Genomic DNA, 23585 nt, shown 5'->3' with positions numbered 1-23585 from the left:
GTGAAATGGTCATTCTTCTAGGTTTCTAGTTGAATTGGGCAGTCTAAATGACACTTTTGTTTCTAGTTGAGCCTAGATTCTTTGATGGCTTTGATACTATTTTAGGAAAAGTTCCATTTTGTTATTTATGATTTTAACAGGAATATTTAAAGCATATTGCTCCTGAAATACCCCTCTTTGTTGCGGTGTTGTTTGAATAAACTACTTGTGTGTTTCCTTTGTTACTCTGAAGTATGAATCCAAAGACTAGTTTATAATGAATTTCCTGAAGTAATCACTAAAGATTGTATGTAAGAGAGACTTTTAATATCAGTTTTCTTTTTTTTTTTTAACATCTTTATTGGGGTGTAATTGCTTTACAATGGTGTGTTAGTTTCTGCTTTATAACAAAGTGAATCAGTCATACATAAACATATGTTCCCATATCTCTTCCCTCTTGCGTCTCCCTCCCTCCCACCCTCCCTATCCCACCCCTCCAGGCTGTCACAAAGCACTGAGCCAATATCCCTGTGCCATGCGGCTGCTTCCCACTAGCTAGCTACCTTACTACGTTTGTTAGTGTGTATATGCCCATGACTCTCTCTCGCCCTGTCACAGCTCACCCTTCCCCCTCCCCATAACCTCAAGTCCGTTCTCTAGGAGGTCTGCGTCTTTATTCCTGCCTTACCCCTAGGTTCTTCATGACATTTTTTTCCCTTAAATTCCATATATATGTGTTAGCATACGGTATTTGGCTTTTTCTTTCTGACTTACTTCACTCTGTATGACAGACTCTAGGTCTATCCACCTCATTACAAATAGCTCAATTTCGTTTCTTTTTATGGCTGAGTAATATTCCATTGTATATATGTGCCACATCTTCTTTATCCATTTATCCGATGATGGGCACTTAGGTTGTTTCCATCTCCGGGCTATTGTAAATAGAGCTGCAATGAACATTTTGGTACATGACTCTTTTTGAATTTTGGTTTTCTCAGGGTATATGCCCAGCAGTGGGATTGCTGGGTCATATGGTAGTTCTATTTGTAGTTTTTTAAGGAACCTGCATACTGTTCTCCATAGTGGCTGAACCAATTCATATTCCCACCAGCAGTGCAAGAGGGTTCCCTTTTCTCCACACCCTCTCTAGCATTTATTGTTTCTAGATTTTTTGATGATGGCCATTCTGACTGGTGTGAGATGATATCTCATTGTAGTTTTGATTTGCATTTCTCTGATGATTAATGATGTTGAGCATTCTTTCATGTGTTTGTTGGCACTCTGTATATCTTTGGAGAAATGCCTGTTTAGGTCTTCCGCCCATGTTTGGATTGGGTTGTTTGTTTTTTTGTTATTGAGCTGCATGAGCTGCTTGTAAATTTTGGAGATTAATCCTTTGTTGGTTGCTTCATTTGCAAATATTTTCTCCCATTCTGAGGGTTGTCTTTTGGTCTTGTTTATGGTTTCCTTTGCTGTGCAAAAGCTTTGAAGTTTCATTAGGTCCCATTTGTTTATTTTTGTTTTTATTTCCATTACTCTAGGAGGTGGGTCAGAAAGGATCTTGCTGTGATTTATGTCATAGAGTGTTCTGCCTATGTTTTCCTCTAAGAGTTTGATAGTTTCTGGCCTTACATTTAGGTCTTTAATCCATTTTGACCTTATTTTTGTGTATGGTGTTAGGGAGTGATTTAATCTCATACTTTTAAATGTAGCTGTCCAGTTTTCCCAGCACCACTTATTGAAGAGGCTGTCCTTTCTCCACTGTACATTCCTGCCACTTTTATCAAATATAAGGTGTCCATATGTGCGTGGGTTTATCTCTGGGCTTTCTATCCTGTTCCATTGATCTATCTTTCTGTTTTTGTGCCAGTACCATACCGTCTTGATAACTGTAGCTTTGTAGTATAGTCTGAAGTCAGGGAGCCTGATTCCTCCAGTTCCTTTTTTCGTTCTCAAGATTGCTTTGGCTATTCGGGGTCTTTTGTGTTTCCATACAAATTGCAAAATTTTTTGTTCTAGTTCTGTGAAAAATGCCAGTGGTAGTTTGATAGGGATTGCATTGAATCTATAGATTGCTTTGGGTAGTAGAGTCATTTTCTCAATGTTGATTCTTCCAATCCAAGAACATGGTATATCTCTCCATCTATTTGTATCATCTTTAATTTCTTTCATCAGTGTCTTATAATTTTCTGCATACAGGTCTTTTGTCTCCTTAGGTAGGTTTATTCCTAGATATTTTTATTCTTTTTGTTGCAATGGTAAATGGGAGTGTTTTCTTTATTTCACTTTCAGATTTTTCATCATTAGTATATAGGAATGCCAGAGATTTCTGTGCATTAATTTTGTATCCTGCCACTTTACCAAATTCATTGATTAGCTCTAGTAGTTTTCTGGTAGCATCTTCAGGATTCTCTATGTATAGGATCATGTCATCTGCAAACAGTGACAGCTTTACTTCTTCTTTTGCGATTTGGATTCCTTTTATTTCCTTTTCTTCTCTGATTGCTGTGGCTAAAACTTCCAAAACTATGTTGAATAAGAGTGGTGAGAGTGGGCAACCTTGTCTTGTTCCTGATCTTAGTGGAAATGCTTTCAGTTTTTCACCATTGAGGATGATGTTGGCTGTGGGCTTGTCATATATGGCCTTTATTATGTTGAGGAAAGTTCCCTCTATGCCTACTTTCTGCAGGGTTTTTATCATAAATGGGTGTTGAATTTTGTCAAAAGCTTTCTCTGCATCTATTGAGATGATCATATGGTTTTTCTCCTTCAATTTGTTAATATGGTTTATCACATTGATAGATTTGCGTATATTGAAGAATCCTTGCATTCCTGGAATAAACCCCACTTGATCATGGTGTATGATCCTTTTAATGTGCTGTTGGATTCTGTTTGCTAGTATTTTGTTGAGGATTTTTTGCATCTATGTTCATCAGTCATATTGGCCTGTAGTTTTCTTTCTTTGTGACATCCTTGTCTGGTTTTGGTATCAAGGTGATGGTGGCCTCGTAGAAGGAGTTTGGGAGTGTTCCTCCCTCTGCTATATTTTGGAAGAGTTTGAGAAGGATAGGTGTTAGCTCTTCTCTAAATGTTTGATAGAATTCGCCTGTGAAGCCATCTGGTCCTGGGCTTTTGTTTGTTGGAAGATTTTTAATCACAGGTTCAATTTCAGTGCTTGTGATTGGTCTGTTCATATTTTCTATTTCTTCCTGGTTCAGTCTCGGAAGGCTATGCATTTCTAAGAATTTGTCCATTTCTTCCAGATTGTCCATTTTATTGGCATAGAGTTGCTTGTAGTAATCTCTCATGATCTCTTTTATTTCTGCAGTGTCAGTTGTTACCTCTCCTTTTTTATTTCTAATTCTATTGATTTGAGTCTTCTCCCTTTTTTTCTTGATGAGTCTGGCTAGTGGTTTATCTATTTTGTTTATCTTCTCAAAGAACCAGCTTTTAGTTTTATTGATCTTTGCTATTGTTTCCTTCATTTCTTTTTCATTTATTTCTGATCTGATTTTTATGATTTCTTTCCTTCTGCTAGCTTTGGGGTTTTTTTGTTCTTCTTTCTCTAATTGCTTGAGGTGCAAGGTTAGGTTGTTTATTCGAGATGTTTCCTGCTTCTTAAGGTGGGCTTGTATTGCTATAAACTTCCCCCTTAGAACTGCTTTTGCTGCATTCCATAGGTTTTGGGTCGTTGTGTCTCCATTGTCATTTGTTTCTAGGTATTTTTTAATTTCCTCTTTGATTTCTTCAGTGATCACTTCATTATTAAGTAGTGTATTGTTTAGCCTCCATATGTTTGTATTTTTTACAGATCTTTTCCTGTAATTGATATCTAGTCTCATGGCGTTGTGGTCAGAAAAGATACTTGATACAATTTCAATTTTCTTAAATTTACCAAGGCTTGATTTGTGACCCAAGATATGATCGATCCTGGAGAATGTTCCATGAGCACTTGAGAAAAATGTGTATTCTGTTGGTTTTGGATGGAGTGTCCTATAAATATCAATTAAGTCCATCTTGTTTAATGTATCATTTAAAGCTTGTGTTTCCTTATTTATTTTCATTTTGGATGATCTGTCCATGGGTGAAAGTGGGGTGTTTAAATCCCCTACTATGAATGTGTTACTGTCGATTTCCCCTTTTATGGCTGTTAGTATTTGCCTTATGTATTGAGGTGCTCCTATGTTGAGTGCATAAATATTTACAATTGTTATATCTTCTTCTTGGATCGATCCCTTGATCATTATGTAGTGTCTTTCTTTGTCTCTTTTAATAGTCCTTATTTTAAAGTCTATTTTGTCTGATATGAGAATTGCTACTCCAGCTTTCTTTTGGTTTCCATTTGCATGGAATATCTTTTTCCATCCCCTTACTTTCAGTCTGTATGTGTCTCTAGGTCTGAAGTGGGTCTCTTGTAGATGGCATATATAAGGGTCTTGTTTTTGTATCCATTCAGCTAATCTGTGTCTTTTGGTGGGAGCATTTAGTCCATTTACATTTAAGGTAATTATCGATATGTATGTTCCTATTCCCATTTTCTAAATTGTTTTGGGTTTGTTATTATAGATCTTTTCCTTCTCTTGTGTTTCTTGACTAGAGAAGATCCTTTAGCATTTGTTGTAAAGCTGGTTTGGTGGTGCTGAACTCTCTCAGCTTTTGCTTGTCTGTAAAGGTTTTAATTTCTCCATCAAATCTGAATGAGATCCTTGCTGGGTAGAGTAATCTTGGTTGCAGGTTTTTCTCCTTCATCACTTTCAGTATGTCCTGCCACTCCCTTCTGGCTTGTAGGGTTTCTGCTGAGAGATCAGCTGTTAACCTTATGGGGATTCCCTTATGTGTTATTTGTTGTTTTTCCCTTGCTGCTTTTAATATGCTTTCTTTGTATTTAATTTTTGACAGTTTGATTAATATGTGTCTTGGCCTGTTTCTCCTTGGATTTATCCTGTATGGGACTCCTTGTGCTTCCTGGACTTGATTAACTATTTCCTTTCCCATATTAGGGAAGTTTTCAACTATAATGTCTTCAAATATTTTCTCCGTCCCTTTCTTTTTCTCTTCTTCTTCTGGAACCCCTATAATTCGAATGTTGGTGCGTTTAATGTTGTCCCAGAGGTCTCTGAGACTGTCCTCAGTTCTTTTCTTTCTTTTTTCTTTATTCTGCTCTGCAGTAGTTATTTCCACTATTTTATCTTCCAGGTCACTTATCTGTTCTTCTGCCTCAGTTATTCTGCTATTGATCCCATCTAGAGTACTTTTAATTTCATTTATTGTGTTGTTCGTTGTTGCTTGTTTCATCTTTATTTCTTCTAGGTCCTTGTTAACTGTTTCTTGCTTTTTGTCCATTCTATTTCCAAGATTTCGGATCATCCTTACTATCATTATTCTGAATTCTTTTTCAGGTAGACTGGCTATTTCCTCTTCATTTGTTAGGTCTGGTGCATTTTTATCTTGCTCCTTCATCTGCTGTGTGTTTTTCTGTCTTCTCATTTTGCTTATCTTACTGTGTTTGGGGTCTCCTTTTTGCAGACTGCAGGTTCGTAGTTTCCGCTGTTTTTGATGTCTGTCTCCAGTGGCTAAGGTTGGTTCAGTGGGTTGTGTAGGCTTCCTGGTGGAGGGGACTAGTGCCTGTGTTGTGGTGGATGAGGCTGGATCTTGTCTCTCTAGTGGGCAGGTTCACGTCTGGTGGTGTGTTTTGGGGTGTCTGTGGCCTTATTATGATTTTAGGCAGCCTCTCTGCTAATGGGTGGGGTTGTGTTCCTGTTTTGCTAGTTGTTTGGCATACGTTGTCCAGCACTGTGGCTTGCTGGTTGTTGAGTGAAGCTGGGTGCTGGTGTTAAGATGGAGGTCTCTGGGAGATTTTCGCCGTTTGATATTATGTGGAGCTGGGAGGTCTCTTGTTGACCAGTGTCCTGAAGTTGGCTCTCCTACCTCAGAGGCAGAGCCCTGACTCCTGGCTGGAGCACCAAGAGCCTTTCATCCACATGGCTCAGAATAAAAGGGAGAAAAAGTAGAGGGAATTAGTAGAAGTATGAGGAAAGAAAGAAGGAAAGGATGGAAGGAAGGAAGGAAGAAAGAAGCAAAGAAGGAAAGAAGGCAAGAAGGAAAGAATGGAGGGAGGGAGGGAGGAAGGAAGGAGGGAAAGAAGGAAAAAAGACAGAAAGAAAGAAGATACAGTAAAAATAAAAGTATAATAAAGTTATTGAATTTAAAAATTATTATTTAGAAAAAAAAGGGACGGATAGAACCTTAGGACAAATGTTGGAAGCAAAGCTATACAGACAAAGTCTTACACAGAAGCATACACATACACCCTCACTAAAAGAGGTAAAGGGGGAAAAATCATAAGTCTTGCTGTCAGAGACCACCTCCTGAATTTGGGATGATTCGTTGTCTAAGGGAGGGAAGGAAGGAAGGAAGGAAAGAAAGAAAGAATGAAGGTAAAGTATAATAACGTTATTAAAATTAAAATTGATTATTAAGAAAAAATTTAAAAGAAAAAACCATGGACGGATAGAACCCTAGGACAAATGGTGGAAGCGAGACTATACAGACAAGATCTCACACAGAAGCACACACATACACACTCACAAAAAGGGGAATAGGGAAAAAAATCATAGATCTTGCTCCTAAAGTCCACCTCCTCAATTTGGGATGATTAGTTGTCTATTCAGGTGTTCCACAGATGCAGGTACATCAAGTTGATTGTGGAGCTTTAATCCGCTGCTCCTGAGGCTGCTGGGAGAGATTTCCCTTTCTCTTCTTTGTTCTCACAGCTCACCGGGGCTCAGCTTTGGATTTGGCCCCGCCTCTGCGTGTAGGTCTCTGGAGGGCGTCTGTGTTTTGCTCAGACAGAACGGGGTTAAAGGAGCCGCTGATTCGGGGGCTCTGGCGCACTCAGGCCGGCGGGGCGGGAGGGGCACGGAGTGCGGGGCGGGCCTGCGGCGGCAAAGTCCGGCGTGACTTTACACCGGCCTGAAGCGCGGTGTGCGTTCTCCCGGGGAAGTTGTCCCTGGATCCCGGGAACCTGGCCGTGGCGGGCTGCACAGGCTCCGCGGAAGAGGGGTGTGGAGAGTGACCTGTGTTCGCACACAGGTCCCTTGGTGGCGGCAGCAGCAGCCTTAGCGTCTCCCGCCCGTCTCTGGGGTCCGCGCTTTTAGCCGCGGCTCGCGCCCGTCTCTGGGGTCCGCGCTTTTAGCCGCGGCTCGCGCCCATCTTTGGGGTTTGCGCTTTTAGCCGCGGCTCGCTCCCGTCTCTGGCGCTCCTTTAAGCAACGTTCTTAAACCCCTCTCCTCACGCACCAGGAAACAAAGAGGTAAGAAAAAGTCTCTTGCCTCTTCGGCAGGTGCAGACTTTTCCCCGGACTCCCTCCCGGCTAGCCGTGGTGCACTAACCCCTTCAGGCTATGTTCAAGCCGCAACCCCAGTCCTCTCCCTTCGCTCCGTCCGAAACCGAGCCTCAGAGCCTCAGCTCGCAGCCCCGCCCGCCCCGGCGGGTGAGCAGACAAGCCTCTCGGGCTGGTGAGTGCCGGTGGGCACCGATCCTCTGTGCGGGAATCTCCCTGCTTTGCCCTCCGCACCCGTTGCTGTGCTCGCCTCCGCGGCTTCGAAGCTCCCCCTTCCGCCTCCCGCAGTCTCCGCCCGCGAAGGGGCTTCCTAGTGTGTGGAAACTTTTCCTCCTTCACAGCTCCCTCCCACTGGTGCAGGTGCCGTCCCTATTCTTTTGTCTGTTTTTTCTTCTTCTTTTTTTTTCTTTTGCCCTACCCGGGTACGTGGGGAGTTTCTTGCCTTTTGGGAGGTCTGAGGTCTTCTGCCAGCCTTCAGTAGGTGTTCTGTAGGAGTTGTTCCACGTGTAGATGTATTTCTGGTGTATCTGTGGGGAGGAAGTTGATCTCCGCGTCTTACTCTTCCGCCATCTTCAAGGTCCAATATCAGTTTTCTTAACCGGAATATTTCTGTGGTGCCAGAAACTTTTGAAAGCTTCTGTTATTCAGAGTAGTCTGTGATGCTTACGAAAAAAATGTATTTTTGTTGTATCTTTGAGAGTTTAATTTGGTGCTTTTTGAAACATAAAATACTGAGTTTTAATTGAAAATACACCTTAAATCCCTCTCCCCCCAGTTTTGTTATATGTTTACATTCTGTACATTTTTATGAATTGTCAGATGTTTTACAAAATAAATTTGGACAATCCCTGATTGATGGAGATTAATTGCTTTTTAATTAAGAGATACTTAGCTTGAGTAGACCGTAATTAATAGATTAATTTTCATCGATAGGGTTTTACTTCACTTTTCCCCTGTTGAAGTATTTTGTTGGTTATTTTTTAAAGTAATATATTGAAACATAAAATTGTTTTGAAATTTAGTATTTTGTGATACATGTTTCTGTGCCTTATATATTTATAACATGCCTTGAGGCAACCTTTTCATGAATAAATTATAATAAGAAATCATAGTCTACTGTTGAGTCAGAATATAAGTTCAGTTTTTTTGTATTTTCTTTGTACTAAGTCTTGGAGGTTCTTTAACTGAGATCTAAAGCTGTGCAGACATTTTTATACTCCAACGGTATCAGTATTTCTTGTTCTAAAGAAAGTTTTTAAGTCTTTAAAGGAAATTTTTTTTAGACTTGGACATACTGCTGAACCGTTACACAGCTCTGTAACTTAAGTTTTACAGCTTCAGAAACCATCTTTTTTTCTTGAGATTTTTGTGACCCTGTTTCATTTTTTTAAGCATTTTATTTGTTGGAATAAAGATATCTTTTCAAAGAGATCTTTGCTTTATTTTTTGGTCTTGCATTAGTTATCTCTTTAACATGCTATCCCACAATTTATCAACTTAAAACAACAGAATTTATTATCTCATACTTTTTCTGGGTCACAGATCAGGATCCTTACCTGGATCCTCTCCATCAAGGTTTCTCACCAGTTTCAGTCAAGGTATAACCTGAAGCTGTGGTTTCATCTCGGCACAGCTGTGGATGATCCATTTCCCAGCTCACTCACATTTTTCTTGTTGGGATTCAGCTCCTCGTGGACTGTTGGACCAAGGGCCTCTGTTCTTCAGTGCCTGTCCGCCGAGGCCTCTCTCAGTTACTTGTCACAGGGGCCCCTGTGTATGTAGGGCAGCTCACTACAAGCCAGCTGGTCTCCATCAGAGTGAGCCAGAAGAGGGCAAAAGAGAGCGGGCAAGACGGAGCCCGGGTCCTTTCATAACCTAATCTTGGGATTGATAGCTCATCGCTTTTGCCCCAGGCTAGTCAATAACGTAAGCTCACGCTCAGGGAGGGGGTTACAGGTGGGCGCAAACAGACTTGATTTATGTTTGCTGGGCACACTTCATGCACAAAAGTTCCTTCTCACACCTTCCTTTCTCCTTCCTCCCTCCCCGCCACATGTGCAGAGAGACACACAAAAGAATGCACATACTCTTATGATGGTTTCACACTTTATACTCCTATACTTGTAACAGCTTCCAGGGGCATCCTGGGTTTCAGACTTGGAGTTAATCTTCTCTGGTCAGGTTTATCAAGAAGTGAGCAGTAAATATTAAATATTTCAGTAAATATTTGTTGATGAAATGAGTACATGTGTGAGGTGGTCATTTTAACTAATTCTGCCTGGAGAGTTTTACAAAGGAAGTGACTTTGAGTTGCGTCTTGTCAAAGGACAAGTAAGGAAATGGATTTTGCAGGCAGAGGTAGCAACAAGTATAGTCTCCAGATGTAAATAAACAGCAAGGTATATTCTAGAATTGGTGAGAAGTTAGTAAGAATGGGATGAAGGATCTTTGGAAGAATGGGATATAATGCTGGAGAAGTAGGTTGGGGTAGATTGTTTTCCACGTTAAGGATTTAGGGCCTGAGTTAGTGCAGCTCTTTAGCAGGGGAGAAGGACTTTACTAATTAGTGTTCTAGGAAGATAAGCTCTGTCACTTCCAATGAAAAAGAACTAGCAGTGAGAACCTAAAGGCCATCCTAATCATGAAAGATCATGAGACTGAATTAAGACAGTGACAGTAGGTTTGAAGAGAATATTCTAGAAACATGACCTTTTTGAGAATTAGGTATGTTAGCTAATGCCTCTTTTTCTTCTGTAATCCTGTATTTTTTCTGAGAATAAAGATTATATTTACTAACCGCTTATGTAATCCTCCCTTACATATAATATAGATGGAATATGTGTTTTGATTTTCTTTTCCACTTCTCACTGGCTGGAGTGTAGACCTGCTTTTAAGCCATTTTGAACTCTGGATAGATACGAGGTTACAGCCTAAGGATAGTAGGATAACAAGGTGGAAGGAGTTTGGATCTCAGGGCTTTGTGGAACAGAACCTCCAGCTCCTTTTTACATGAGACAGCTAAACTTTATCTGGGTTAAGCCACTACTTTTTGGCTTTCTATTATAGGGAGCCAAACAAAATTCCTAAGTAATATAGGTCAGATATAAGATACAGAATTATGTAGGAATAAAAAGTTACTGAAATACTAGATAACTAGTTTAGAGGACCTAGTTAACTGGCATAAGGCTTGAATGGGATGTGCTAATTTCGAGATGGCTTATATTATTTCCTCTGTTCCTCATCTCCTGTGAGCCCAAGTTTGATTTGCTTTATTCACTGCCCAGCGTTCCACGTGCAGCTTCTGCAGTCGGGCTCGCATTAACATCCTGTGTTCCTTCTGCCCTCTTTCAACTTTCTTAACTTTGATGCAAATTTCCAACCATGAGTCTTCTCACTATCTGCATTCTTTGTATCTGCTTTGAAGCTGGAACAGTTGAAGAACTAGTTCATTGACTCTGTGCCTTTCTTTCTGTTCTTACATTAATGGAGAATAGTTCTGAATACAGTTGACCCTTGAACAATGCAAGGTTAGGGGCACTGATCCTCCATACAGTCAAAAATCTGCATGTAATTTATAGTCGGCCCTCCATATATGCAGTTCCTCCATAACCGTGGATCATGTAGCACTGTAGTATTTACTGTGGGAAAAAAATCAATCTGTGTTTAAGTGGACCCATGCATTTCAAACCGATGTTCAAGGGTCAACTGTATGTATATCATTTCTGTTAGGAGCATGGAAACAAAGACTTTGAGTCTGGCGTTTCTCCTGATTCGTAGTGTAGTATTTCTGACTCACAGTATTTCTGTTATATTACTGTTTAAAAGTTTTATTTATAAAGAAAATTTTTTGAGAGAAGTCATTTATGTATCTGACTGTGTGTGCCATATGTTTCTCTACATTTTAGCCTAAAGCACCAAAGGGAAAAAGTGTAGGACAAGAAAAAAAAGTCATCCATCCATACAGTAGAAAAGCGGCTCAAATTACGAGAGAGGCCCACAAACAAGAAAAAAAGGAAAAGTAAGTGTCTTCATTGTTTGTATTATGCATTGGTGAAAAGCCCTTTTATATATTTATTCCTAATCAGTATTCCTTTCTCTTCCTTTAATAAATGTCTAAGTATGTTCTGTGCACTAAGGTAAAACAGTGAACGAGGATTCAGCTCTTAAAGCTTACCTAAAACAGATATATAAATATAAATGGGTTGTGATGCGGGCAGTGAAGGAAAATTTTAAAGGATTATGGGATACAGAGTGAGGGAGAGGTTCTGTTTTACGTAAGATAGTCGTGGAAGGCTTCTCTGAAGACCTTACATTTGAGCAGAGAGCTGAAAGGTGTGAGGCAGTGAGCCATGCAGACATATATTAGGCAAGTAGGTTAAAGTGCCCATTAGATGTGGAAGACAAGAGATAGAATGGGCAGTTGAGTGTCCTGGGTCTGGGGCTCAGAGGATAGGTTAGGGATGTAGACACAGATTTGGGAGCCATCAGTGTCTAGCTGGAACTCGAAGTCGAGAGACTGGATAAGATCACCTACCAATTAAATGAAGATAAGAGAGAGAGAGGAGCGTCAAGGATTGAGTCCAGAGGCCCCTACCATTCAGAAGTTGGAGAAATGGGGAGGCTCTGACAAGGAAGCCTGAGAAAGAGGGAAAAAAAGATAGCGTTTCAAAGAGAAAACACTGATCAACCTGTGTCATTTGTTGGATTAACGCTGAGAATTGATTTAGTAATTTTATTTAGTAAAATGGAGAGCACTGTATATATATATATTTTCTTGCATTGTTTTCTTAGTTGTTGCTCTGGAAATTTCAATTCACATCTTAAAACTGAAAACAACCTAGTTCAGGTTAATGTCAAGTTAATTTCAATAGTATGGAAAAAACTTGCTCCACTATAGCTCCATGACCCCTTTCTTTGTACTATTATTGTCATATAAGTTACATCTTTATATACCGTAAGCTTATAATTTCATAATTATCATGTTTATGCAGTTATCATAAGTTAGGACAAGAAAAGTGTTACAAACAAAAATACATTTATACTGTCTTTTCTATTTATTTACCTATGTAATTACCTTTTTTCATTGGTGCCTCCTTATTTTTTCATGTGGATTCAAATTACTATTTACTGTCCTTTCATTTTGGCCAGAAGGACTCCCTTTAGTGTTTCTCATAAGGCAGGTCTGAAAATGACAAGATTCTCTCATTTTTGTTTATCTGAGAACGTCTTTAATTTTTCTTTCATTTCTGTAGACTGTGCTTCATTTTGCAGTTCCACTGTGTATAGAATTCTTGGTTCATAGCCTTCCTGTTCAACACTTGGAAGTCACCCCTTGGCCTTTGGCCTCCAGGGTTCTGATTAGGAGTCAGCTGTTAATCTTATTGAGGATCCCTTGTATGTGATGAGTCACTTTCCTCCTGATCTTTCAAGATATCCTCCTTGACTGTCAGTAGTTTGACAATGATAAGCCTAGGTGTGGATCTCTGAGTTCATCCACCATGAAGTTTGTTAAGCTTCTGAGGCATGTAGGTTAATGTTTTTCATCGAATTGGGAAGTTTGGGGCCATTATTTTTTCAAATATCCTTTTGGTCCTCTCTCTCCTCTCCTGTGACTCCCATTATGCATATGTTGTATGTTTCTGAAAGGGTGTCCCCTTTCTGTTGCTCAGATTGGATAATTTCAACTGACTTGTTCTGATATTTGCTTGTCTTTGTCCATAGGTCCAACCCTCTGGACTACCTCAGGAACAGTTTCTATTGTATGCTATTTTTAACCCCTGAGTATGGGCCCTACTTTCCTGTTTGTTCGTGGGTCTCCTAATTTTTTGTACTTTTTTGTTCAAAACTGGACATTTTAAGCAGTTTGACAATCTTGTTAATCAGACATGCCCTACCCCCAGCCTCAGTCAGGTTTGCTGTTGTGTTGTTGCTGTTTGCTTTGTGACTTTCCTGGACTAATTTTGTAAAGCCTTTTTGTTGTGTGTGGCCTTTGCAGTTTCTGTTGAGTTAGTGGTCAGCTAATGTTTGGACAGGGATTTCTTTAATTGCCTTCAACTAATGAGTCAGCCTTTATTGAGGGGCTATGTTAGTCTGTTGGATATGCTTTCAGTGCTCCAGTAGGCAGTTTATAGACTTCATTTCTCATTTGCACAGAGCCTCAGGGTTACCCAGAGGTGAGAGAGTAGGACCTTCTCAGATCCTCCTTTGGTACAAACACAGTCCTGAATGTACATATATCATTCTAGATTCCCAGGAGTATGTTGGAGCTAGCTTTTCAAAGCCCTCTGTGGGCCTTCCATTCCTTAATTTTTCCTTTTAAATTTTTTTGGTCATCCTTTTGTTAGCCCCCAACTGGTAATATCACTCAGGCAGCTGCTGTGTTAGACAGCTGCTGCTGAGATTGTTTCTGAGAAACAACCTGGGGATAGGGCTGCTTCCACAGAGTTAGCTCTGAGTTAGATGACATAAAGTAATTCTGAGAACGGAGCTGTTCAGTCTGCTGCTGGTTGGGTCAGATGGTGACAACTCTCAGGATGAAGCTTTTGGGGAATTCCAAACCCAATCTGTTCTAGTGGCTGCTAGGAGGATGGCTTTTAACAACTACCATAAGTTGCTAGTCTGTTGGTTTTCAAGTCTACTGCAGAGCTGGGAAGAGGGGGATGGGATTAAAACACCACAGAGATTACTCTTCTTACTGAGATTGGGTCGTTTTTCTTGAGTAAATAAATGGACCTTGGATTGTTGTAAGACTGGTTAATTTTTATACTTCTGAAAAGGTTGATTTTGACAAGTTTATCAGTGTTCTCTTGCTTTTATGGAGGAGTAGATTTTTTTAAGTTCTTATTCTGCCATTCTGAAAATTGGCCTATATTCTTGATGTGAAGAATTCATAGGAAAATTTTCTTCTTAGGAAAACTAAATATGTGTATGCTGCCCCTTCTTTTCTCCCCTTCCTATCCCTTAGCCACCCTTCTCTGATCAGCATCCCGCACTGTAATTTGCCTATTTTCCCTCCATCTGTGGGTGCTGAGAGTCCCCAGGAACTGCTATGGGATCAAATTTAAAAATTCCTTAAAATGAAGTTACGAAATCAAAATAGAAATCATCATTTAGATTATTTTAGAATAGCCTTAGCACTTTTTTTGGGGGGGTGGAGTTTGGAATATAAAGAGTACATCTTCATCTTATTTTATTTTTATTTATTTATTGGAGTAAAATTGCTTTACAATGTTGTGTTAGTTTCTGCTGTACAATGAAGTGAATCAACTATATGTATACATGTATCCCCTCCCTCTTGGACCTCCCTCCTCCCCTTCCACCAACATCTAGGTCATCACATAGCACCGAGCTGAGCTCCCTGTGCTATACAGCAGGTTCCACTAGCTATCTGTTTTATAGATGGTAGTGTATTTATGTCAAACCTAATCTCCCAGTTCGTCCCACCCTCCCCTTCCCCCACTGTGTCCACATGTCCATTCTCTATGTCTCTGTCTCTTCTTGCCCTGCAGATAGGTTCACCTGTACCATTTTTCTAGAATCCACACATATGCGTTAATGTATGATATTTGTTTTTCTCTTTCTGGTTTACTTCACTCTCTATGACAGACTCTGGGTCCATCCACATCTCTACAAATGACCCAATTTCATTCCTATTTATGGCTGAGTAATATTCCATTGCATATATGTGCCACATCTTCTTTATCCATTCATGTATCATTGGACATTTAGGTTGTTTCCATGTCCTGGCTATTGTAATTAGTGCTGCAGTGAACATTGGGGTACATGTGTCCTTTTGAATTACCGTTTTCTCAGGGTATATTCCCAGTAGTGGGATTGCCTGGTCATATGGTAGTTCTATTTTTAGTTTTTAAGGAACCTTCATACTATTCTCCATAGTGGCTACATCAATTTACATTCCCACCAACAGTGCAAAAGGGTTCCCTTTTCTCCATACCCTCTCCAGCATTTATTGCTTGCAGAATTTTTGATGATGGCCATTCTGACCGGTGTGAGGTGATACCTCATTATAGTTTTGATTTGCATTTCTCTAAATTAATTAGTGATGTTGAGCATCTTTTCATATGCCTCTTGGCCGTCTGTATGTCTTCTTTGGTGAAATGTCTATTTAGGTCTTCCACCCATGTTTTAATTGGTTTTTTTTTTTTTTTGATATTGAGCTCCGTGAGCTGTTTGTATATTGTGGAGATTAATCCTTTGTCCATTGCTTCATTTGCAAATATTTTTTCCCAGCCTTAGCATTTTAATGAATGCTACATACATTCGCATACTAGCTGATAGAAACCAGCACTTTCATTGTTAAATATTGGTTCCTTGGCCAAGGCCAGTAGGGGTTAGCTGCTTTATAGTGATTTGGCTAGAAGTTTTCTTGAAAAGAATAGTCAAGTGCTGGGCTTCCCTGGTGGCGCAATGGTTGAGAGTCCGCCTGCCGATGCAGGGGACGCGGGTTTGTGCCCCGGTACAGGAGGATCCCACATGCCGTGTAGCGGCTGAGCCCGTGAGCCATGGCCGCTGAGCCTGCGCGTCCGGAGCCTGTGCTCCGCAGCGGGAGAGGCCATAACAGTGAGAGGCCCGCGTACTGCAAAAAAAAACAAAACAAAAAACAAAACAAACAAACAAAAAGAATAGTCAAGTGCTATGATAGTATGCTTGAATTTTCTTTCTTTTTTGTAAGGGAGGGTCTTTTTTTGTAATTAAGGGTTATTAGAATAATATTGTTTTAAAACAGTAGTTTTCAAACATCAGTTATCTATGTATCACTTTCATGAATTGTTTGTTTTTTTAACATGTTTATTGGAGTATAATTGCTTTACATTGTTGTGTTAGTTTCTGCTGTATAATAAAGTGAATCAGCTATACGTATACTTATATCCCCCTGTGCCCTCCCTCTTGCGTCTTCCTCCCACCCTCCCTATACCACCCCTCTAGGTGGTCACAAAGCACTGAGCTGATCTCCCTGTGCTATGTGGCTGCTTCCCACTAGCTATCTGTTTTACATTTGGTAGTGTATATATGTCAATGCTTCTCTCTCACTTCGTCCCAGCTTACCTTTCCCCCTCCCTGTGTCCTTAAGTCCCTTCTCTATGTCTGTGTCTTTATTCCTGTCCTGCCCCTAGGTTCTTCAGAACCATTTTTTTTTACATTCCATATATACGTGTTAGCATATTGTATTTGTTTTTCTCTTTTTCACTTACTTCACTCTGTATGACAGATTCTACGTCCATCCACCTCACTACAAATAACTCGGCTTCATTTCTTTTTATAGCTGAGTAATATTCCATTGTATATATGTGCCACATCTTTATCCATTCAGCTGTCGATGGACACTTAGGTTGCTTCCATGTCCTGGCTATTGTAAATAGAGCTGCAATGAACATTGTGGTACATGACTCTTTTTGAATTATGGTTTTCTCAGGGTATATGCCCAGTAGTGGGATTGCTGGGTCGTATGGTAGTTCTATTTTTAGTTATTTAAGGAACCTCCATACTGTTCTCCATAGTGGCTGTATCAATTTACATTCCTACCAACAGTGCAAGAGGGTTCCCTTATCTCCACACCCTCTCCAGCATTTATTGTTTGTAGATTTTTTGATGATGGTCATTATGACCAGTGTGAGGTGATACCTCCTTGTAGTTTTCATTTGCATTTCTCTAATGATTAGTGATGTTGAGCATCCTTTCATGTGTTTGTTGGCAATCTATATATCTTCTTTGGAGAAATGTCTATTTAGGTCTTCAGCCCATTTTTGGATTGGGTTGTTTGTTATTTTGATATTGAGCTGCATGATCTGCTTGTAAATTTTGGAGATTAATCCTTTGTCAGTTGCTTCATTTGCGAATATTTTCTCCCATTCTGAGGGTTGTCTTCTCGTCTTGTTTAAGGTTTCTTTTGCTGTGCAAAAGCTTTTAAGTTTCATTAGGTCCCATTTTTTAATTTTTGTTTTTATTTCCATTACTCTAGGAGGTGGGTCAAAAAGGATCTTGCTGTAATTTATGTCATAGAGTGTTCTGCCTACGTTTTCCTCTAAGAGGTTTATAGTGTCTGGCCTTACATTTAGGTCTTTAGTCCATTTTGAGTTTATTTTTTGTATGGTGTTAGGGAGTGTTCTATTTTCATTCTTTCACATGTAGCTGTCCAGTTTTCCCAGCACCACTTATTAAAGAGGCTGTCTTTTATCCATTTTATATTCTTGCCTCCTTTATCAAAGATAAGGTGACCATATGTGCATGGGTTTATCTCTGGGCTTTCTCTCCTGTTCTGTTGATCTGTGTTTCTGTTTTTGTGCCAGTACCATACTGTCTTGATTACTCTAGCTTTGTAGTATAGTTTGAAGTCAGGGAGGCTGATTCCTCCAACTGCGTTTTTCTTTCTCAAGATTGCTTTGGCTATTTGGGGTCTTTTGTGTTTCTATACAAATTGTGAAATTTTTTGTTCTAGTTCTGTGAAAAATGCCATTGGTAGTTTGATAGGTATTGCATTGAATCTGCAGATTACTTTGGGTAGTATAGTCATTTTCACAATGTTGATTCTTCCTATCCAAACATGGTATCTCTCTCCATATCATTGTATCATCTTTAATTTCTTTCATCAGTGTTTTATATTTTTCTGCATATAGGTCTTTTGTCTCCTTAGGTAGGTTTATTCCTAGGTATTTTATTATTTTTCTTGCAGTGGTAAATGGGAGTGTTTTCTTAATTTCACTTTCAGATTTTTCATCATTAGTGTATAGGAATGCAAGAGATTTGTGTGTGTTAATTTTGTATCCTGCTACTTGACCAAATTCACTGATTAGTTCTAGTAGTTTCCTGGTAGCATCTTTAGGATTCTCTATGTATAGTATCATGTCATCTGCCAACAGTGACAGTTTTACTTCTTTTCCGATTTTGGATTCCTTTTATTTCTTCTCTGATTGCTGTGGCTAAAACTTCCAAAACTATGTTGAATAATAGTGGTGAGAGTGGGCAACCTTGTCTTGTTCCTGATCTTAGTGGAAATGGTTTCAGTGTTCACCATTGAGAACTATGTTGGCTGTGGGTTTGTCATATATGGCCTTTATTATGTTGAGGTAAGTTCCCTCTATGCCTACTTTCTGGAGGGTTTTTATCATAAATGGGTGTTGAATTTTGTCAAAAGGTTTTTCTGCATCTATTGAGATTATCATATGTTTTTTTTCCTTCAATTTGTTAATATGGTGTATCAAATTGATTGATTTGCGTATACTGAAGAATCCTTGAATTTCTAGGATAAACCCCACTTGATCATGGTGTATGATTCTTTTAATGTGCTGTTGGATTCTGTTTGCTAGTATTTTATTGAGGATTTTTGCATCTATGTTCATCAGTGATATTGGCCTGTAGTTTTCTTTTTTTTGTGACATCTTTGTCTGGTTTTGGTATCGGTGATGGTGGCCTCGTAGAATGAGTTTGGGAGTGTTCCCCCTTTGGCTATATTTTGGAAGAGTTAGAGAAGGATAGGTGTTAGCTCTTCTCTAAACGTTTGATAGAATTCACCTGTGAAGCCATCGGGTCCTGGGCTTTTGTTTGTTGGAAGATTTTTAATCACAGGTTCAATTTCAGTGCTTGTGATTGGTCTGTTTATATTTTCGATTTCTTCCTGGTTCAGCCTCAGAAGGTTGTGCTTTTTTAAGAGTTTGTGCATTTCTTCCAGGTTGTCCATTTTATTGGCATGTAGTTGCTTGTAGTAATCTCTCATGATCCTTTGTATTTCTGCAGTGTCAGTTGTTACTTCTTTTTCATTTCTAATTCTGTTGATTTGAGTTTTCTCCCTTTTTATCTTGATGAGGCTGGCTGATGGTTTGTCAATTTTGTTTGTTTCCACAAAGAACCAACCTTTAGTTTTATTAATATTTGTGGTCGTTTCTTTTCTTTATATCTGATCTGATCTTTATGATTTCTTTCCTTCTGCTAACTTTGGGGTTTTTTTGTTCTTCTTTCTCTAATTGCTTTAGGTGTAAGCTGAGGTTGTTTATTTGAGATTTTTCTTGTTTCTTGAGGTAGGATTGTATTGCTATAAACTTCCCTCTTAGAACTGCTTTGCTACATCCCATAGGTTTTGGGTCGTCGTGTTTTTTCATTGTCATTTGTTTCTAGGTATTTTGTTTGTTTATTTGTTTTGCGCGGCCTCTCACTGTTGTGGCCTCTCCCGTTGGTGGGGCACAGGCTCCGGAGGCGCAGGCTCAGCGGCCATGTCTCACGGGCCCAGCCGCTCTGTGGCATGCGGAATCTTCCCGGACTGGGGCACGAACCCGTGTCCCCTGCATCGACAGGCGGACTCTCAACCACTGTGCCACCAGGGAAGCCTAAATGTTTACAATTGTTACATTTTCTTCTTGGATTGATCCCTTGATCATTATGTAGTGTCCTTTTTTGTCTCTTGTAATAGTCTTTATTTTAAAGTCTATTTTGTCTGATATGAGAATGGCTACTCCAGCTTTCTTTTGATTTCCATTTGCATGGAATATGTTTTACCCATCCCCTCACTTTCAGTCTGTATGTGTCCCTAGATCTGAAGTGGGTCTCTTGTAGACAGCATATATATGGGTCTTGTTTTTGTATCCATTCAGCCAGTCTGTGTCTTTTGGTTGGAGTATTTAATCTGTTTACATTCAAGGTAATTATCGATATGTATGTTCCTAGTACCATTTTCTTAATTGTTTTGGGTTTGTTATTGTAGGTCTTTTCCTTTTTTTTTTCTGCCTAGACAAGTTTCTTTAACATTTGTTGTAAAGCTGGTTTGGTGGTGCTGCATTCTCTTAGCTTTTGCTTGTCAGTAAAGGTTTTAATTTCTCCATCGCATCTGAATGAGACCCTTGCTGGGTAGAGTAATCTTGGTTGTAGGTTTTTCCCTTTCATCACTTTAAATATTTCCTGCCACTCCCTTCTCGCTTGCAGAGTTTCTGCTGAAAGATCAGCTGTTCACCTTATGGGGATTGCTATGTATGTTATTTGTTGTTTTCCCTTGCTGCTTTTAATATTTTTTCTTCGTATTTAATTTTTGATAGTTTGATTAGTGTTTTGGCGTTTCTCTCCTTGCATTTATCCTGTATGGGACTCTCTATGCTTCCTGGACTTGATTGCCTGTTTCCTTTCCCATATTAGGGAAGTTTTCAACTACAATCTCTTCAAATATTTTCTCATTCCCTTTCTTTTTCTCTTCTTCTTCTGGGACCCCTACAATTCGAATGTTGGTGCATTTAATGTTGTCCCAGAGGTCTCTGAGACTGTCTTCAATTCTTTTCATTATTTTTTCTTTATTCTGCTCTGCGGTAGTTAGTTTTACTATTTTATCTTCCAGGTCAGTTATCTGTTCTTTTGCCTCAGTTATTCTGCTGTTGATTCCTTCTAGAGAATTTTTAATTTCATTTATTGTAGTGTTCATCATTATTTGTTTTCTCTTTAGTTCTAGGTCCTTGTTAAACATTTGTTGTATTTTCTCTGTTCTGTTTCCATGATTTTGGATCATCTTTACTATCATTACTCTGAATTCTTTTTCAGGTGGATGCCTGTTTCCTCTTGTTTGGTCTGGTCGGTTTTCACCTTGCTCCTTCATCTGCTGTGTGTTTTTCTGTCTTCTCATTTTGCTTAACTTACTCTGTTTAGGGTCTCCTTTTTGCAGCCTGCAGGTTCGTAGTTCCCATTGTTTTTGGTGTCTGCCCCCAGTGGCCAAGGTTGGTTCAGTTGGTTGTGTAGGCTTCCTTGTGGAGGGGACTGGTGCCTGTGTTCTGGTGGATGAGGCTGTATCTTGTCTTCCTGGTGGTCAGAACCCTGTCTGGTGGTGTGTTTTGGGGTGTCTGTGACCTTATTATGATTTTAGGTAGCCTCTCTGCTAATTGGTGGGGTTGTGTTCCTGTCTTGCTAGTTGTTTGGCATGGGGTGTCCAGCACTGGAGCTTGCTGGTCATTGAGTGGAGCTGGATCTTAGCATTGAGACATAGATCTCTGGGAGAGCTCTCGCCAGTTGATATTATGTGGTGCTGGGAGGTCTCTTGTGGACCAATGTCCTGAGCTTGGCTCCTCCATCTCCGAGGCTCAGGCCTGTCAGCTGGCTGGAGCACCAAGATCCTGTGAGCTACACAGCTTAGAGAAAGGGAGAGAAAAAAAGAAAGAAAGGAAAAAATAAGTAAAATAAATAAAATAAAGTTATTAAAATAAAAAAATAATATTAAAATAATAAAAAGGAGAGCATCGAAATCAATAAACGAGTCCACCAACCATAACAAGTGCTAAAAACTAAACTAAGATAAAGACATAAAAATCAGAAACTGATCAGTCACTTACAGCAAACCCCAAGTCTACAGTTGCTCCCAAAGTCCACCTCCTCAATTTTGGGCTGATTCGTTTTCTATTCAGGTATTCCACAGATGCAAGGTACATCAAGTTGTTGGTGGAAATCTAATCTGCTGCTCCTGGGGCTGCTGGGAGAAATTTCCCTTTCTCTTCGTTGTTTGCACAGCTCCTGGGGTTCAGCTTTGGGTTTGGCCCCGCCTCTGCATTTAAGCCGCCCTCTGGCATCTGTTGTTTGCTCAGACAGGAGGGGTTTAAAGGAGTGGCTGATTCGGGGGCTGGCTCACTCAGGCCTGGGAGAGGGAGGGGCAAGGAATGTGGGGTGAGCCTGTGGCGGCAGAGGCCAGGATGATGTTGCGACAGCCTGAGCTGTGCTGTGTTTTCTCTTGGGGAAGTTGTCCCTGGATCACGGGACCCTGGCCGTGGTAGGCTACAGAGGCTCCCTGGAGGGGAGGTGTGGATAGTGACCTGTGCTTGCACACAGGCTTCTTGTCTGCGGCAGCAATCTTAGTGTCTTATGCCCGTTTCTGGTGTCCACACTGATAGCCGTGGCTGATGCCCATCTCTGGAGGTCATTTAGGCGGTGCTCTGAATCCCCTCTCCTCATGCACCCTGAAACAGTGGTCTCTTGCCTCTTCGGCAGGTGCAGACTTTTCCCCGGACTCCCTCCCGGCTAGCTGTGGTGCACTAACCCCTTCAGGCTATGTTCAAGCCGCCAACCCCAGTCCTCTCCCTGCGCTCCGGCCTCAGCTCCCAGCCCCCGCCCGCCCCGGCGGTGAGCAGACAAGCCTCTCGGGCTGGTGAGTGCCGGTCGGCACCGATCCTCTGCGGGAATCTCTCCGCTTTGCCCTCTGCACCCCTGTTGCTGCGCTCTCCTCCGCGGCTCCGAAGCTCCCCCCTCCGCCTCCCGTAGTCTCCGCCCGCGAAGGGGCTCCTAGTGTGTGGAAACTTTTCCTCCTTCACAGCTCCCTCCCACTGGTGCAGGTCCCGTCCCTATTCTTTTGTCTCTGTGTTTTCTTGTGCCCTACCCAGGTACGTGGGGAGTTTCTTGCCTTTTGGGAGGTCTGAGGTCTTCTTCCAGCGTTCAGTAGGTGTTCTGTAGGAGTTGTTCCACATGCAGATGTATTTTTGATGTATCTGTGGGGAGGAAGGTGATCTCCACGTCTTACTCCTCTGCCATCTTGAAGGTCCTCTCTTTTCTGTATCTTTTTGACATGATATACCACTTACATGATTTTGCTATCACCTATATCAGTATCTCACAAACTTTAGTATACATGAGATGCACCTGTAAGGTGTATTAAAATAGATTTTTGGGCCTCATTCCTAGAGGTTTCCATTCAGAAAGTCTGGGAAAGGGCCAAGATGTTGCATTTCTGACAAGTTTCCAGTAATATTGATGCTGTTGCTGCTGGTTCAGGCATTGATGTGTAGTATTCTTTAATTCTTTAAAAATAATTTTCCCTCAAATATTGTTTTTAAAGGAGACATTTTATCTCTGTTAAAACCAAGTAAATACTATTATCTTCCCTGAGTGGTTTGAGCTTGAGGCATGTTTGCTTATTTTTGGGGGAAAGATTTGGCAAAGGTTGGAAGACTTGTAAAATGAACTGACATTAAACTAAGTTTTCTCCTTAATGTAATCGGAAAGGGTGCAAAGAAAATGACGGGAAAAGTAACTTGCTTACCATTTGATTAAAGATTATTTAATTCTCTGTATATGAACTACCTAAAATTACCTTACATAGTACCAGTGGTATACATGCAGTATTTTCAGAAATAACGCTTTAGAATATGATTAAGTACTTCAGTTCACTGTAAATACTTGTGATGTTTATATGTTGTTATTTATATTCAGGATCTTATGCACTGATTTAATGTTGATTTACAGTCAGCATTACAGAAAAATTACCTAAGGGTAAAGCAGAACAACATGCTAATCT

The 23585-nt window shown here is 40.3% G+C and overlaps 1 protein-coding gene across 3 annotated transcripts in view; it reads left to right on the top strand.

The window, feature by feature from the left end:
• TMA16 (translation machinery associated 16 homolog) overlaps positions 1–23585 on the top strand; it is a 46754-nt gene that overhangs the window by 4267 nt on the left and 18902 nt on the right. For all 3 annotated transcript variants that reach the window (XM_082838702.1, XM_082838703.1, XM_082838701.1), the window contains exon 2: positions 11227–11339. In XM_082838702.1, the coding sequence (XP_082694828.1) occupies positions 11227–11339 (113 nt within the window). The remainder of the gene's footprint in view (positions 1–11226; positions 11340–23585) is intronic.

Source organism: Leucopleurus acutus (assembly GCF_964270905.1).
Source record: "Leucopleurus acutus genome assembly, chromosome: 4".
NCBI lineage: Eukaryota > Metazoa > Chordata > Mammalia > Artiodactyla > Delphinidae > Leucopleurus > Leucopleurus acutus.
This window is presented reverse-complemented; position numbering and strand designations above follow the sequence as displayed.